General features: G+C 33.6%; 1 protein-coding gene across 1 annotated transcript in view; it reads right to left on the bottom strand.

Annotated features, from left to right (window-relative positions):
• Pi4KIIIalpha (phosphatidylinositol 4-kinase III alpha) overlaps positions 1 to 17,100 on the bottom strand; it is a 47,383-nt gene that overhangs the window by 17,638 nt on the left and 12,645 nt on the right. The window contains exons 22-39 of the mRNA XM_080148485.1: positions 16,908 to 17,017; positions 16,271 to 16,358; positions 14,831 to 14,929; positions 9,666 to 9,783; positions 9,284 to 9,380; positions 8,795 to 8,987; positions 8,258 to 8,332; positions 7,108 to 7,181; positions 6,368 to 6,492; positions 5,905 to 6,019; positions 4,519 to 4,666; positions 3,981 to 4,059; positions 3,529 to 3,642; positions 2,717 to 2,804; positions 2,159 to 2,231; positions 1,720 to 1,799; positions 885 to 1,044; positions 321 to 405 (exon numbers count right to left, since the gene is read on the bottom strand). Coding sequence (XP_080004611.1) covers positions 321 to 405; positions 885 to 1,044; positions 1,720 to 1,799; positions 2,159 to 2,231; positions 2,717 to 2,804; positions 3,529 to 3,642; positions 3,981 to 4,059; positions 4,519 to 4,666; positions 5,905 to 6,019; positions 6,368 to 6,492; positions 7,108 to 7,181; positions 8,258 to 8,332; positions 8,795 to 8,987; positions 9,284 to 9,380; positions 9,666 to 9,783; positions 14,831 to 14,929; positions 16,271 to 16,358; positions 16,908 to 17,017 — 1,921 coding nt within the window. The remainder of the gene's footprint in view (positions 1 to 320; positions 406 to 884; positions 1,045 to 1,719; positions 1,800 to 2,158; positions 2,232 to 2,716; positions 2,805 to 3,528; positions 3,643 to 3,980; positions 4,060 to 4,518; positions 4,667 to 5,904; positions 6,020 to 6,367; positions 6,493 to 7,107; positions 7,182 to 8,257; positions 8,333 to 8,794; positions 8,988 to 9,283; positions 9,381 to 9,665; positions 9,784 to 14,830; positions 14,930 to 16,270; positions 16,359 to 16,907; positions 17,018 to 17,100) is intronic.

Genomic DNA, 17,100 nt, shown 5'->3' with positions numbered 1-17,100 from the left:
GATTTTAGCACACTGTACATTTTGCTACTCATAGAGCAAAAACATATGTTAAAGTCTTAGGTTATAGATGTAAATTCTCTATGATGAAATTTCATTTGCATTCTTTAGACTTACGAAAGACGTTTGATATAATATTATTTTTATTTTCATACATTTTATATTCAAATAAGGCCAAAAAGTAGTATTATTTCTCTTAAAGCTTAATTCATTGCGTATGATAACCTTCCATAGAATAACCAATTCCAGTTTGATAAACATTGAGATTCTCATGTAAAGGAATGAGATACAAGGATATAATAAATTTTGTATGGACAGGACACCTATATTGGCCATAACATCGGCCCGGAATACTTTGACCGGCGCGTAGGCCAGAGTAAATAAAAGAGTTCTTGGTGCTTTGGACTGATAACATGGTTCAATGTTTGTTAAGTTTTTATGTTGATTAGTCAATCGTTTAAACAATTTTAACTTATTTCTTTTGTTTTAATTGAAATAAAGGTACCTATCTTTCTTGGTAATACCCAACGTTTTTGCCTTGTTATATTACTCTTTAGTTTTAAAACTTTGGGTACTTTTAGTGAATTTTGATTGGTTGGTTAAAAACTAGTATTGTTCAAACTTTCAACAAATAATTTTAAACTTGAGAATGGGTAATTTTTATTTTGGTATAGTCCCTTTCGTTGCAACGCATCTTAAGGGGCGATTTTTCGTATTTTTCACAGTAGCTTTTCTCCTATTTCTAGCCCATGCGGTGGGATCTAACCCTGTGGGGCACCTTTTATTTGATTCTCATCCTTTTGGACGTCATAAGTTTATCGACAATTGTCTTATTAAGATCCCTACAAATTGAAGATGTAGAAATATCAACACATTGACCATTCCTGTTTATCAGTCTCCAGAACAACAATAAGAGCTGCAATTGTCCAGATAGCATCTAGAAACTTGTCTATGACCTGTCTCTGGGCGACGTCGTGACTGGGACCTGTGGTTATCTCCGTGCTGTTCAGCTGGATGTGCACGTCCTTGGCAAGCTTATCAACTTTCCTATAAAACAAGAACGATAATGACACAGATTTAAGAAATGGTGATACACTATTGGTTCCGGATGAAAATTGGGAAGAAAAAATGTTGTAATAGTTTAATCCTTAAAGCAATCAAAAAATCTCTAGGTAAGACATTGAGGTAATATTTCACTTCTATAAAAAAGACTTTGATAATATCAAACAAACCAGTTAAAAATTAGCAGCTGTGGAGAGTAGCAGTTGCCGATTTTTTATTCGATTGGAAAATTTAGGAGATTTTTATGATGAATGGGTTGTCAATGCTTTTAAATGTTTTATGATTTTAATGTTTTTAAAACATCTTCGAATTTTATCAAATGCGTTTCAATATTTTTTAAATCCTCCAATGAAAAATGTTAACGCTACCTAATCTTTCTAGTACTCGGTGTAAAAATTAGTAACTTAAACAATTTTATTTGGTTTCAACTAGGGTTGAGCCGGATACTTTTTTGGCCGGATACCGGATATCCGGTTCCGGCCGGATATCTGGCAAACGTTCGATATCCGGCAATTTACCGGATATCCGGCGTCAAAAATAAGCCGGATATCATGTAACCGGATAGTTTTAATATCCGGTATCCGGCCTGATATTGAAAATGACCGGATATCCGGCCAGACCGGATATCCGGCCCAACCCTAGTTTCAACTAATGACTTACTTGATAAGTTTTGACATAAGTTTCTGCCATCCGTCTGGTTCGTCCTCTGAATCCTCTGCCAGATCCAACATTCCTTTTACCTGAAATAGTTAAAAAGATATCCAACTGGTGTATTTTATTTTTGTAAAAAAAACATGCACTTTTTACCAGTTAGGGTTCAAAAGAGATTAAATAGAAAGGACATCACTTTCTTTCATTCAAAAGTAGGTAAAAATAACTGTTGTCTGTCTCAGAACAAAATAAACGGCTAAAAATATGTTTTTTTTATTTAAGATAACAAAGGAGGGATGCAATAATCGATACTTTTTGTGTTTAAATTACTTCCCCTATCTTATACAAGCAACTAAAGCCCAATTTTACACGTAATAAATGTGGGAAAATGTTTTATCATCTATTAGTAACAGATTATGCTATAAGAAATAATCTTCAAAGAACTTACCCTTCCACTGAAGTCTTTACGTTGTGAAAGATAGGCAAAGAAACTGCTTGTGTTATATTTCACACAGGCTGGCCTAAAACAGTAAGTAATATTAATGTAAAACAATGCCACATACGTCCATAATGTGTAAACATTGATAAATTTTCCCTTAAAAAAAGTAAAAGTGAAGCTTCTAATATGTCCTAGGAAGGATTCTTTTAGGAGAGGGTACCAAAAGAAATCGTCCCTGGAAAAAAAAATCTAAAAACCCACTCCCAATTTTTAGTAGCGAGGCTACTCTATAATTTACTTTATCTGTCCTTTAGTCCGTTCGTCCGTGATTTCCCTATTTTATCAAGTTTAATGTTTATTGTATGACATTGCTCTATAGTAAATTTTTTTCCGATATCCATTTATAATTTTTGAGCTTCGCTACTTAGAGATGTCATTCTTGTTTTTTACCTTTTCTTCATAAAAATCTAATGTAATGAGCAGGGTCGACTAACCTATCCCACCCTTCTTTGGTAGATTAAGCTTGTAAAGTTGCATTGCTACTAAAAAAATAAAAAATGAACCTACCTTCCCTGACTTAGATTGCTGGGTAAAGCATCAGAAACTGAATTATAAGAAGCAAATGTATGGACACATTCTGTAGCCAAAGAAAGACCTAAAATTAAACAAAAATTATTATTCATTCAAAATACATCTTTCTTTTAGTGAAGCTATTCTAATTGTATGTTATCATTATCTACTAGGCGTGATATTTAAGCCATGGTTGGGAATTTCTAAATGATTTCTTATAATATTAATCCTTTGACAATTGAATGAAAAAAATCTATTTTTGTTGTTGTATATTCATGTTAAGACCAGTGTTGCGGATCCGGATCCTGGGGTATAAATTTATGGGAAAATCTACCTAAATTTATATAAAATAGTCACTTACAAATTTTGAAATATCTGGTAAACTTGTTAAGATCAGCTGATTCACTCCCACACTCTTCTCTCTCACATTGTATATAACCTCCCCTTCCCTTTTGGAATACCCCTGGACGGGACTTCGAGATTAAAGAATAAATATTTCTTGAAAAATTTGGTGATTTTATTTTTATTGTCAAGGATCCGGATCCGGATCTGGTCGGATCCGGATCCGCACTGACCAAATTTGGAGGATCCGGATCCGCATACAATCAATGTGGAACCGCACCACTGGTTAAGACAAAGGTCGTGTAATCATAATCAAAAGATCGATGGTCTGCTATTTACTGAACAACATGTACAAAGTGAAGTTTCAAGTTGGCTGTTCTTTTCAATAACATTAACCTTTATGGAACAGCCAATCAAAGGTAAACAACAACGATCAAATATCAATTATCCTATCACTGACTGCAAACCTGCATGTGTAGAGGTTCCCTCTTCTCCCTTGTTATTGATATACTCCTTGAGATGAGAGCGCATAGTGTCAGGGGCCCACTGCATGGCAACCTCAATAATGTTCTTACATCTGTGGCAAGCATAAATTTCAATATTTTTATCTTTTATCATGATAACTAGGTAAATAATCAGGAAAAAAAGGTAATCCTATTTGGGTATTTGGAAATTTTTTTTAAACCGGTGGATCTTAAGGGATAAGACAATAGAAATCCCCAATGACGATCAACCAAATTCTTGGTTGAAAAGTTTAAACAGCCAATCAAGATTTGAAAAAAAGATACAAAGTTCTTTAAGTTAACAAATGAGACTGGGTTTATATAACTCTAGAATTAGATAACAGTAAAATCTACCGTTAATGTCCCTTCCTCCCTGATTAAATCAATCTTAAAAACAATGATATTTAAATTCCTGTTAGCAAAATCTCTGACAATCTGTTCTCTTTCTGACTGTGTATCTTTCAACATGATACTCTGTCCTGTGTTATGTCCGACCTGAACACATATTAGAGTTTAGGGTGCTTTCCCTCTAAGTGCCTGTCGATCACTGAAATATCCTCCCCCTGCCTTATTTTCAAAATAAATTGAAAATAAGGTCCTATGCCTAACCCTTGTGATGCCATATCATGTTGGAACTACGGTGCCCAAAACCTGGGGCTGTACAGTACCCGATATAACTTTCTTCAGTATGAGAGGGTCGATTTAAACATGTGATCTTTTCAGCTGCTATTTCATGTGTTAGCAGACAGGCCCCTAACATCTAGGGGCTCTGTATTCTAAGGGTTAAGGAAGGGCCAAAAATAGCACCAAATTATCCCATTACTTTAAAATAAAAATAAACAGCCTAAAACTTCCACATGACAATTGTAATTTAAAAGTACAGCCCATTCAAACATTAATTTAAAAGTATTCCTTCCAGGATAATCAAATTAACAAAGAAAAACAAAATCTTACCTCAATTGCTGGACTCTCAATGTTGGCATTAAGGTTGAGATGGTTGGCCAACAATGATACTTTATCCAACATGGTGTACAGTACCCGCTTGGACCACAGGATGTGCGGAAATTGGTCCACCATGCTTGATAGGAATTTATCCGCCAATCTGCAAAAGTTCGTAGATTTTTCAAAAAATTTCGCGGGTTTTTAAACATACAGAACAATATAATTTACACGAGAAAAATAAGAAATGAAATAAGGTGATTGACTCTTTTTGGTGGATGTGCCTAGTTTGAACACAACACATAGAAACTCACCCTAAAATAGGGATACAACAATGTTGAGGCTTTGCTTGGTGTTGTATGAAATTAATATATTGAGGAACTGTGCAATACGGCGAGGTGACTGTCGCTGCCGCCCTAAACCGTTATGCTGATTAATGTTAGCTCTCACAGAAATTATACTGCCACCGCTTTTATTTCAAAGGTCCTGTACATTGTTCGTTCAACAATAAAACAACCTATGGGAATAGTCCCTTTCGTAACATCGCCCCATAAGGGGCGATTCGTCTTATTTTAAAATGGCTTTTTATAGGTTATTTTAGGTTAGGTTATATTGGGTTAGGTGATTGCCCCACAGGGTTAGGTAATTGGCCCCGCAGGGTTAGAGCCCCCCGCAGTTGATTAAAATAGGAGAAAAGCTCAGGGAGTAAGGGAGGGGACAATGGATCGAATATTCAATTTTTAGGAGTCTCAGACTTTGGGGACTGGCATAAAGGGAATGTGCAAGAATTTAGCAGTTTCTGACTGAGTTTGGGGACTTGCGCATAGAATGCCGCTACTCGTTATGTATGTTTTGAATATTGCAGACGGGGAGAAGGGATAAGGGAAGTGGGGGGAAGGGAAATAAACACTCGTTGTGTTAGTTTGGAATGTAGCAGACGGGGAGAAGGGAAAAGGGAGTTGGGGGAAAGGGGCAAGGAAAATAAACAGAATAAAAAGGGGCAGTCATATTTTTGCTAGCAGCTGGCCGGGTCCAATAATCTTTTAATATAAAAATCACGACAAAAAACCTCAATATATTTCATCAAAAACAAGTTGTGATTTCACTTTACATGACGCTATGGAAATCTATTATTCAATTAACAATCACTTTATAATTTCCTACAAATTTATTGGATTTAACTGGATTTCATGCCCTTTCTTTGATAACTTTTATATTGAATTAATTGCCCATTGTCCCCTCCCTTACTCCCTGAGAAAAGCTACTGTGAAAGAATCGCCCCATCAGGTGCACTGTTTGAAAGGGACTATACCCCAACCTTTTTTTATCATATTGCACAATAAAAGAAGAAGATCTTAGCTTAAATTTCTTAACATTATGAATCAATGTAATTTTAAATACCTTTGAATTGATTTATTAGGATTATTGAAGTGAATTAGTAGAATTTCCGCATGATTCTCTAAGTCAACCTCTCGTTGGTGGGACTTTGGCAGGGCTGCTATCACCGCCAGAAACTCTGAACAAAAATAGATATATGTAAATCTTAACGGATAAGACAAAAGAATATAAATTGATATACGGCCCCAACAGTTACGCCCTTTATGTAGGTTAAATATTACCTATTGGTGGTAAAGTTTTGACATTGAAGGTGTGTACGAAATCAATATTTAATGTTATTAAGTCACAAAGTTTTAAGCTAGCGAATAGGAGATCGTGTCTATGAATTTAGTGGACCGGGCAAGTTTAAATTTCCCACAAATGTCCCTTTCACCACTGGATTTAATTTTAAAAATAATATTCTATAATCAGGGATAGAGGATCAAAAACTTTAACCAAATTAATTTAATTACTAAACAAACGATACCTTTAAAAAGTTTTTCCACAATTGCACAAATGCAGTCATACACTCCTGTTTTATCCTTCTGAATAGCCTTGTCCTCCAGATAATCAAACAGGATGTGGAACGTGGCTTTGGGGCTACTCTGGATTCTAAAATAAGATTCATGGAAAAAAATCCATTAACAATGACATAAAGTTTTTTTTTAATATTTGAGCTTTAACTAAGATCTAAACTCAGGATTTGTCTGTCTAAACCGTCTGTTCTTGTTTGCCCTAAGGTGTTCTTTAATTGCACTTCAAGTGTGAGATGTGTTTTTTTTATCTATGAAAGGGTAATTGGCAGGGTGGGGAAAAACCCAGGGTTTTTTTAAAAAGCCAAGCCCAACCCAACCCAAAAACCCTTAAAAACCCAGGGTTTTAAGGTTTTTTTTTTGGGTTTTTAAAAAAAAACCCTGGATGGTTTTTTTTTGGGTGGGTTTTTTGTATGCCCACCCTGGTAATTGGTGGTTTACCTCAAATCATATATGAACTAAAAGAACTTTAGATGCTTATTTCAGGTTAGGATAAGTTTGTCAAGGGTAAAAGGAACCACGTTGGGTTAGAGCTATTTGCAGCACCTAGAAGCAAGCATTTATTTTCTATCAATTTAAAAAAAAGGGTTTGTTTCGGTGGTTCACTAATATGGATGGGCAAAAGACCCAGTTAATGTTTTGTTTGTTATTGCTGCGCTTTTTTATGGGCATAATTGTCCTTGTTGAGACTAACCTAAGTAACTCCAGCCAGTAGACAGACTTGAGATACACCAGTATAGGAAACTGATACCCCTTGATCAAAGTCTGCAACCATTACACATATTACAGAAAGATTTCATTGTGTTTAAATAGTTGGGTGTACGTACAGGTATGTATTAATTCTTTTAACTTGACATCCCCTTTGCAGGGTTTCGGATCCGGATCCGCATATTTTTGAGTCCAAGGATCCGGATCCAAGGACTCAAAAAAATGCGGAAAAAATGGAAAAATCTACCTAAATTTAAATAAAATCTCAGACATTCTCTTGATGAGAGCCAATCTTTAAGGTTTAGGTTCAGACTTGAAAATTAAAAGTATTTTTGACTTCGAATTAAAGAATAAAATTTGGTGATTTTATTTTTATTGTCAAGGATCCGGAACCGGATCCGGTAGGATCCGGGTCCGCACTGACCAGATTTTGAGGATCCGGATCCGCATACAATCAATGCGGATCCGAAACCCTGCCCCTTTGGCTGTTTTATGGGGTTGTATCAGGGGATGGACTCCCTTAGATATGTTAGAAGGGTGAATACATTTTACTTTACCCTTCTTCTGCTTAAATTAATCTACAACCACTTTTTCCCATCAACACATAAACGGCTTTACCTAAGTTAATGTTTGATGTCGGATGACATTTACAAAATATTTTTTAATTTGAGTACTTTAGACATTAGCAAAGCTTTGAGCACTTATTTGGGAAAAATAGAAAGTTCCTTTATAACAAATTTTTGTCTTAGAAGCCTGAACTTGTATGTGAGATGATTGAAAAAAAAACAATTGAATGCAAAGTAATCTATCAATATAATTAAAATAAAGGGAAAGATAATTTATTGTCCAATGTCCTATCCCTGTGTCCCTGACTAATTATACTACTAGCGGCTTAGCCACCAGATCTAAGGGCTCTGTATTCGAAGGGGATAGAAAAAGCTTAAAAGCAACCCTAGACTCAAATCTAGACGTAATAGTCTAAAACCATAACTTGACCTATGTGAAGCTATGTAGACTGTAGAGCAACCAATCGGTTCAGTAGTTGATGAGATCTGATGCTTCAGGAAAAAAATCTTACTAGGTACTTTACATAATAGGATAAACGTGTAAAATGAAATGGATATAATATGTTCCTGAATAGCTGGCAGGGCTTCTAATTGTGTCAACAGCTGACTCTTCATATCTGCTAACTCATTCAAGCTAACTCCATCCTATATTTTAAAAAATGTCAATATTAAGTAGATTTTTAGCCATAGTAAGATGGTCAATCAGACACAATAATGCGTCAATCTTAAAGGAATGTTTTTGCATTTGAAGATTTTTGTCACTTATTATTCAATCACCTAATAATTTAGGAACGAAAGTTTTTGATATGTATGATATCCACATTTTAAGCTTTATACACAGAAATAAGGCATAACCAACAAGCAAAATAAATCTAAAATATTATTTGGTGTGCAAATATAAAGGTCGTCAATTCTACTATGCGTGACCCCCATCGACAGCTGAAAATCAGTTATAGTTTTCGTGATTTTTTTCTAAATTAAATTGTTGTTGGTATAAGCTGTTTTATCCTAACTACTAAAATTTTGAACAAATTTTAGTGACAGTCGAACGGTCATTTAAATACCCTAATAATGAAGTAGCTATGCTACTAAAAAACTGTCTGATACCTTGGCAATCGGTGACGTAAACGCGACCAATCTCAAGTCACTGCGCTGTGACGAGTTGAAGGTCAACTTTGGTGACTTGATGGCAATCTCCTTGACTCCATCGTACCAGTCCTGCGGCCACACACCCTTCTCTTCGTTCGTGAAGCCCATGACCACACTGTACTGCCAGAAGTCGCTAAACAGTTTCTTCAACCTGCAATATTTTATCCTCATATAAAAGTAACACGATGTCTGTCCCATCTGTCTGTAACGATGGATCTCTTTAACCACTAAAACGATATGGATCTTCTTTATGATTCAGTGGTGATTCTTATAAGCCAAGGACAGGTTTATAACTATTTTGGAAAAGGCAACCTCAAATCTCCCAAGAAAACTCGCCCTTGGAAAAATATCCCAAACCAATTTTTTATCCCTTTGAAAATAAATTAGTGTAATGTTAAAGGTTGACTTACCTAAAGTACACAAAGAGCTAGCTACAAATGTTATTACCTTGAAGCGCAAGATTTCTCCTTGAAATCTGCCCCATTCATTGGATTCATTCTTCGGACAAGGATGGCAATCACTGGAATCAGAACACCAAGGCTTCCTAAAATTCATGGATCATAAGGGAAAGTATATCATTTTCTAAAGTATTTGTTATGTCCTTTTAAAGGATTATAGATTTTAAAGTGTTAGTGAAGTATATAAATAAAATTTGTGATATATCAAATTGGTGATTTTCAAGAGGGGGAAAAGATTAGCACGATTAAAAAAAATAATAAATGAATGGAAAGCTTCTCTTATATTCTAAACAATAGTTTTTGCTCTGAACAGGAGGAAAATAGACTTACAGTATGTTTCTTTAAATATAAGGAAATTAAGGATGATGTACCTGCGCAGCTTTTATCTCTCATATTTGACTGATTAGTATCCATACTGCCACGTTTACCCTCCAGGCCAAGATTTACAAACAATTCCAGTAGTTTCACCAGCAAATCTGATTTACGTGACTGAAACAAAAAACAATAAACAAAATAAGTTTTTTATTCATCAAAATTCAAGAATAGTGGTTAAATTATTCTTGTGTACATTAAAAAAAAAATCAGCTATAATTGTACTTAATAAGCTTAATATTTTAAAGACAATTTATTAATCAGTAGAGTTTCTAAGCTTGTCTGTTATGAGGATGAAAAAAGACATTTATAGAACCAACAATAATATTCTTATAAAAAAACAACATTTTTTTATTTACTAGTTTTTAACAATTTTCAGTACCTAAAGTACTAAAAATTTATCAAAATAAGAATCTAAGATCGACGGCAGCAGTAGTTAACTTTTAATATATAATCTAATGTTATGACGCGGTTTAGGCCAAGATTCGAACCAATTATCTCCCCATAAAATAGAAACAACAGTAAAATCTTACTTTCATTTTAGAGTTTTTTTTTCATGGCTATTCCTTAAATGTCACTAAAGTAATAAAGTTTAATTGTAGTCTAAACTCTTGTATAGTTTTAGAAATTTCAAGCCCTTGACCATTAGTTTCAATTATAAAATGTTATCATTCTTATCACATTTTTTATCAGTGTTTCGGAGCCGGAGCCGGAAGCCGTGGAGCCACCATATTTTGCTGGAGCCGGAGCCGTATTTTCGTTAAAAAACGGCTCCGGCTCCGGACTAGATAAATAAAGAGATTTTTTATAAATTATAATTCTGTTACTCTGTTTTTTCATGAGCAAATGCCCCTTTCAAGTTTTTCAAGTCCATTTTTATCAAAAATTGAACTTTTAAAACTGCTCCGAAACGCTGCTTTTTATATTTACATTCTTGTAATACCACCTCAGTATCTTTTAAAAATACATTATATTTATACTAGCGGCTTCGCCTCTAGGGGTTTTGCCCCAAGAGGTATTAGGTACGTGCCTAAAAAAAATATGATGTGATTATGGGAATAATTACATCTATGGGTGTCCCATAGAGTAGTGGTTAGCGCACTACGCTGTGGTTGGGAAAATCCGAGTTCAAGTCCCCTCATAGATACCTATTGCACTTGGATGACAAATGCTGTTGCAATTTTTCAGAATATAATCACGCAACCTTCCCTGTGATGCCCTTAGGTTGTAAGGAGGTAGATTTGTAGGAAGTTAGGATCCTACCTTTCAAGCAACTGTAATCGTGCTTTCCCTCGTCCATGCTCCTCATTCATATGAGAGTGCCATTAATTAGGGTGGCTTAATATGGAACACCTGCCAAAACTCTAGGCCAGGGTGATGTAATAATTGAGTAGCTTCCACGAGAATTGCGGGTCAGCATGTAATGCAACATAGAATACACTCAGCTGTGCGCGAAGCTTAACAATCTAGAATTGGTCAAAGGATTCTCACCTCCAATCTCCTCGTGCATCTGAATCCTAACTTCAGAGAATCAAGGCTACATACATACATACATTACATCTTAAAATATTATACCCAGCTGAAAAATTTTTGAATAAGTCACCGATTTTTGTAAATAAATGGCGAATTCGCAAAATATATGAAAAATATATTTTTTTTAAATGGTGTTTTTTTGTTTTTTTTGGGACAGCTCCAACCCCCCAAGAAAATAGCCTAAAACCACCACAGGACCAGTAGGTATAAATATTCCCTGAAGAGTAGAATCCAATCGGTTCAGTGGTTACCGAGATCTTAAGACAGACGGACAGACATCAATCTATTATTGCATTATAGATTACATTAGCATATTTTATATTGTGGTAGGTATAAAACACATGAGCTTTTGGAAACTTTGATTTGTATACCATAAATTATTGTTTGTGTTATTTTTTTCATCTATTGATGTTGACATTGACATTGATAGTCAAATGACTGCATTTTTATTATAAAGGTATTTAACTTAAAATTTGTTTTGTTGTCATACCATCTTATATTGAATATAAATCAAGAGATATAAGCAAACACATTTATTAGCCATTAGGGATACAGAACATTATTGAAATAAAAGTTAAACAGAATTAATACAGCCTGATGTTTAGTTGATTTTATTTAATGTAAAGCTAATAATAAACAATCAAGTCTTTATAAAAGATATGAATGAAATTACAGACATGTATTATACAAGACATCAAGATTATGAGAATAATAAACATCTAATAAGAAATGATAGTATAGCACTAATTCTAGAACACGACTAACCCCAGTTAAATTGTAGAAGTACAATGAGGTATGTCAGTGTGTTGGCTGCCAATGCTGTGAGAGTACTTTTTTCCATAGTAAAGTAGCCCTTAGGTTTAAATGGGAAACATGATTCCATTTCTATTACAGCTGCCTGAATCCTGGTCATTTCAGAAATTGTTTTACTATTAGCTGCATTTTCTCTTGTTTTACAGGCCAGATCATGGGCAAGTGAATAACATTCTTCTATGAGATTTAGCATGGTTACCATTGCATAGAGGTTATACAGAAATTGAATGAAAGCATGCCAAGGAAACATTTTCTGGATCACAATCAAGTAGCCAGCAAAAATAAAGGAAATCTGAACAAACAAAAAAGCAGAGGGCATCAATGAATCAAAAAATAAACTCAATTTTAGAGCATAATCTTTAATGCATTTAATATCTTCTGTTGATGGTTGGATCTTTAAGCTTGCAGCTGTCATGGCATCCATGTAGGAAAATAAGGTGGATAGTTCTAAACCACTTGTTCCTATTGCAATCAAGATCAAGTACAAATTTAAGTACAATAAGGATATCCAGTACATGAGATGATCCATAGAACTTGAACATAAGGGTTGAGGAAACACCATGATTTCAATAGAAATAATATGAGCAGCATACAGAACAAACCATGCTAGAAAATTAACAAAAAATCTTGTGGTTAGAGTTGCATCAGTGTTACAAATCAAAGAACCTAAAGTCTGTATTGAAGATGATGTCGTAACCATTGAAGGTATGGTTAGCACTAGTGTGCACACCATGATAAAATCAATAATCATTGACATTTTAGTCCAATCTCTGTATATCAGACCAGGATAGGTGAAGTACAAGACCACACACACAGCTGCTAGTGCCAAGATAAATGGTACCAGCACTGCTGCATGCATCAGATCTTGTTTGTAGGTACCATCTGAGTCAAACTTTACAGGCCATAGTTTGGTCTTTATCATAATTTCTACAAACTTTTGAAGCTGCATCATGGACTTGTTATTTAAAACTGAAAAAGAAAGCGAAGAATTTTCCTTTATTTGAAAGGTTACATTGTTTGGTGAGCATTTGTTTACTTTAGAGGCCCAAAGTAGTTTCTGGGTAATTTTCTAATGTAATAAGGATTTCTTCTAATTTAGTTACTGCTTTCTTCTGATTAATAACTTATGGTTGAGCAAACAAATAATTTACAAATTATTCTTTAATAGAGCACTGAATAGTTCGCCAGCAACCTAATGTTTATGATATCATGTCAAAAACTGACAATAAAAACAACATAAAACACAATTTATATTAGTAATAATAAATAATGAAAGCTTTTCAAGCTTATGTTAAGAGTTTTTAATAGGGTTTGGCCGGATACTGGATTGTGAACTATTTGGCTGGGTATCTGGCAATGTAATCTTTTATATTATACTACAAAAATCCCTACTTTTATATTTTAAATGGCTGTAATTTTCTTGTTTTTGATGATAGATGAAATTTTTTTTCTTCATAAAATGTTTATCTTTATGAATTTTTTTTATTATAAATCTCTAGGTAAACATAAATTTTTTTACGGCAGCTGTACTTGGCAGCTGCCAGCCGCCAGTTGATTTTTATGATGACATTTTTTTTTACTTCAATACCCAGTTATCCGGTATCCGGCCCAACCCTAGTTTTTAAGTAATAAATTTGGCATATCTCTTTAATTATTCTTTTCAGAATTACAGGTATACAAATGTCATATTTTGTGTATATTCTAAAAATTGTCTTTTTTACAGTAGGTATACTAATTTGATCATATACCTAACCTATTTTACCTAGTCAATTTATAATATATAAATAATGAGGATAGCGGTTCTTTGTTGAACACAAATATATTAAATGGTAATAAGTAAACATATATTCAAACGTATAATAACATTAGATGGTAATTTCCATAATCGCTTTTAAACAAGGGTAATAAATTCCATTATTAGCAAGCACAGCAGGAACAGTATCAAAAAAAAATATTGCTTAACAACTTTTTTTGCTTTTTCATTTAAAAAACTGGTGTTGATTTTGTCTGTCAATCAACTTCTTGCTAACCACATTTTGAGTTCTAAAGTTTATAGACTATTTTTCAGATAGTGGACAAAATAATGTCATTTCTCCCGGTCATACGCCGTCATGCGTAAGTTGGAAAGATCGCAAATTTCAGATCTCAGTTTTCGCTTTATTTGATTTACTATTTTTCTCTATAAGATAAAAGCGATGCTTGCAAGATCATTCAATTCGCTATATATTATAAAGATAAATTTTTCTCAGATTGCGAAATCTGGGATATGAAATTTGCATTACTCTTTCAAAATGAAGCATGACACGGCGTATGACCAGCAGAAATGACATTATTTTGTCCACCGTTATTTTTCAACCCAATCCCTCCCCATTCAAATACAAAGACCCTTAATGCTAGGGTCAAAACCACTATCAATACATAAAGAAATTCCTAAAAAATATCCTTCCAGTGAAATAAAATTAATGATTAATAAAAGCAAATATTTGCTTCATTTTTTATTTGCACCGTAAAAAGCATTTAATACCAATTTTTGTAGTTGTTTAAAAATTCATCAATTATATGTAGACCTTGTGTTATTGAAGCAAGAAAGCACCGAATGTTTTATTTAGGGGTAAAATGTATTTAAAAGACCCTGTATAAAAAAGGACAATTATTTTCGTAAGTATAAAATAAAATATTGTTTTAAAACTAATATGAACAAGTCACTTGGGGGAAGTTTTATCTTCATGTTAAAGTGTTTCAGAGTAGGACAATCTGAAAGGTGAATGTTAGAACAAAACTATTGTTATAGAGTAGCAGCACTACTAAGTAAAATTACCTCAGTCTCCGTGTTGTCAATGATATTAGCAGCAATGTTGGCCAGAGCATTGATAATAGAACCAGAAACATGACTGTATTCCATTCTTTTTACTTCAGTCTAGACAAAAACAAAGGATTAAGTATCCTTAACAGTCAGACAAACGAACGTTAATGTTATGACGTATCTAATATTGAAAATTACAAGTTGGAAAACAATACGTACAAATCTATCCACAAAGCACTAAAATACAGGATACTTAATATGGACATACTTAATCTTATATTTAAAGACTTGTTTATTAAGCTACCTATATAAGTTGGAAAGAATTTTAATGTATAAAATAGATTTGAAATCTGCATAAAATTTTAAGGATTTTTTAAATAAAATTCGTGTTATGTAGGTATAATTCTTTATCTAAAAGCGCAAATACAATTTAAGTTAATTAATTTTGACATATGTGATTGGTGGGTTGAAAACAATCTGCGCTCTGATTGGAGAAGCTTAAGTGTTGTACATCATTCAACCAATTAGAGCTCAGGTAGTTTCCAATCCACTTATCCTATTGGTCAAAATTAATTAACATAAATTGTATTTGCGCTTTTAAATAAAGAATTATACAAAAAACGAATTTTATAAAAAAAATCCTTAAAATTTTATGCAGATTTTAAACTATTATATACATTAAAATTCTTTCCAACTTAAATAGCTTATTGTTTATAGAGATGCTACGCTTATAATATTTTCAAAAATAAATGGCTAAAGAAATTCAAATTCCAAAAATTACCAAATTACAAATAACCGGACTTTCTGGTAAATGGAGTTGCTACGAGTTCTAAATTATGTAAACTTGGGCCTAACGAACAAACAAACATTAAATTAACTGTTGAATATAATATCTTCCAATTTTTTTTTGTTGTACAAAATGAAAAAATGATGCAAGAATAATATATAAGAATCAACTAAAACAATGCTATTCTTAACAATGTAATTCAATATACAGTTAAGAAGCACTAACAAGTTTTTTTACAAAACAGGAGAAAGAGAAACTAGCAAAGAATGGGAAGAGTGTACAGACGGTTATTTTCGCTGAATTCTGTAAAGTTAGGTTATGGGCTGTAGTCAAATGCTGTTATTAAGTAAAACTGTTCTTAATTATGACCCAATAAGAGTATTTGACTTCAACCCAACATCTAACTTTACCGAAAATACGCGAAAAATTACCCTTATGATTATTATGTCTTATCTATGAACCTTACAAAACTGATTGAAGAAAAAAATATGTTTGGTGTGAGTGAGAAAAACGGCCCACCTAAACGTAAATAGAAATTATAACCTTAATGTATTTTCTAGGTCATTTCGTCCCTGGCCCCTATGACTTATGAAAAAAGGGATAATCCTGTTTTTTTCCGTAAATGCGGATAACTCTGTATAAAAAAAACCTAGAATATGTATTGTCACCTGTCCATAAACAGCTTGAGATGCCTTGATGGTGGTGTCACTGAAGAGCTTCATTATATCTTCATACACTTTATCTTCGTTTTCTGTCCTATATCATGATAGATATATTAGGTAGGTTCCAGGAATAATAAGGGATAAGACGATGGACGATAAATTGATATACATCTAAATTCTACAATGGTGATTTACAAAATTACTCCTTCTGTGGCCGGATTAAAATTTTTGTATGTAAAGTTTGGACACTACACTACCTACTTGTTTAGAACAAGCCAATCAAATTTCAATAAAAGTATCCAAAATTTTTTATAATATAAAATAGTTAAAGAACTTTATGTACAAGTGTAATTTACAGTCCATTGTCTCCTCCATCCCTCTTTAATCATTCTTGATCTATGAACGATTCAAGCGCTCGAAATGACGTCATAAGGTCCCGGGTCTTTCCTCCCCTTTTGTTTGGCTTCTTTTTCCCTTTGGCTAACTTCTAAAATTCATAAAATAGCCTAAAACCATCACAGGACCTATGTTAAGCTTACCTAATGCAGAGAACCAATCGGTTCAGTAGTTATTGTCATCTTACGCTTCAGACAAAAAAAACCTTACTACTTTATATAATAGGATAAGACTAAGTTACACCAACCTTGCAATAGCAATGCAGCCAAGCTGATCCACAATTAGTTTGTCCATCTCAGGATTGCTGTGCGACCCACAAAACTTTTGCAGAAAGAATATCACGATGGATTCGGTCACCTGTAAAATAAATGATCATAATATGAAAAAAAGGAAGAATGTCTGTATTGCGACAGATGGAGTGAATTATAGAATAACTTCAA

Source organism: Acartia tonsa, chromosome 14, assembly GCF_053477335.1.
Source record: "Acartia tonsa isolate MP-2025a chromosome 14, ASM5347733v1, whole genome shotgun sequence".
NCBI lineage: Eukaryota > Metazoa > Arthropoda > Copepoda > Calanoida > Acartiidae > Acartia > Acartia tonsa.
This window is presented reverse-complemented; position numbering and strand designations above follow the sequence as displayed.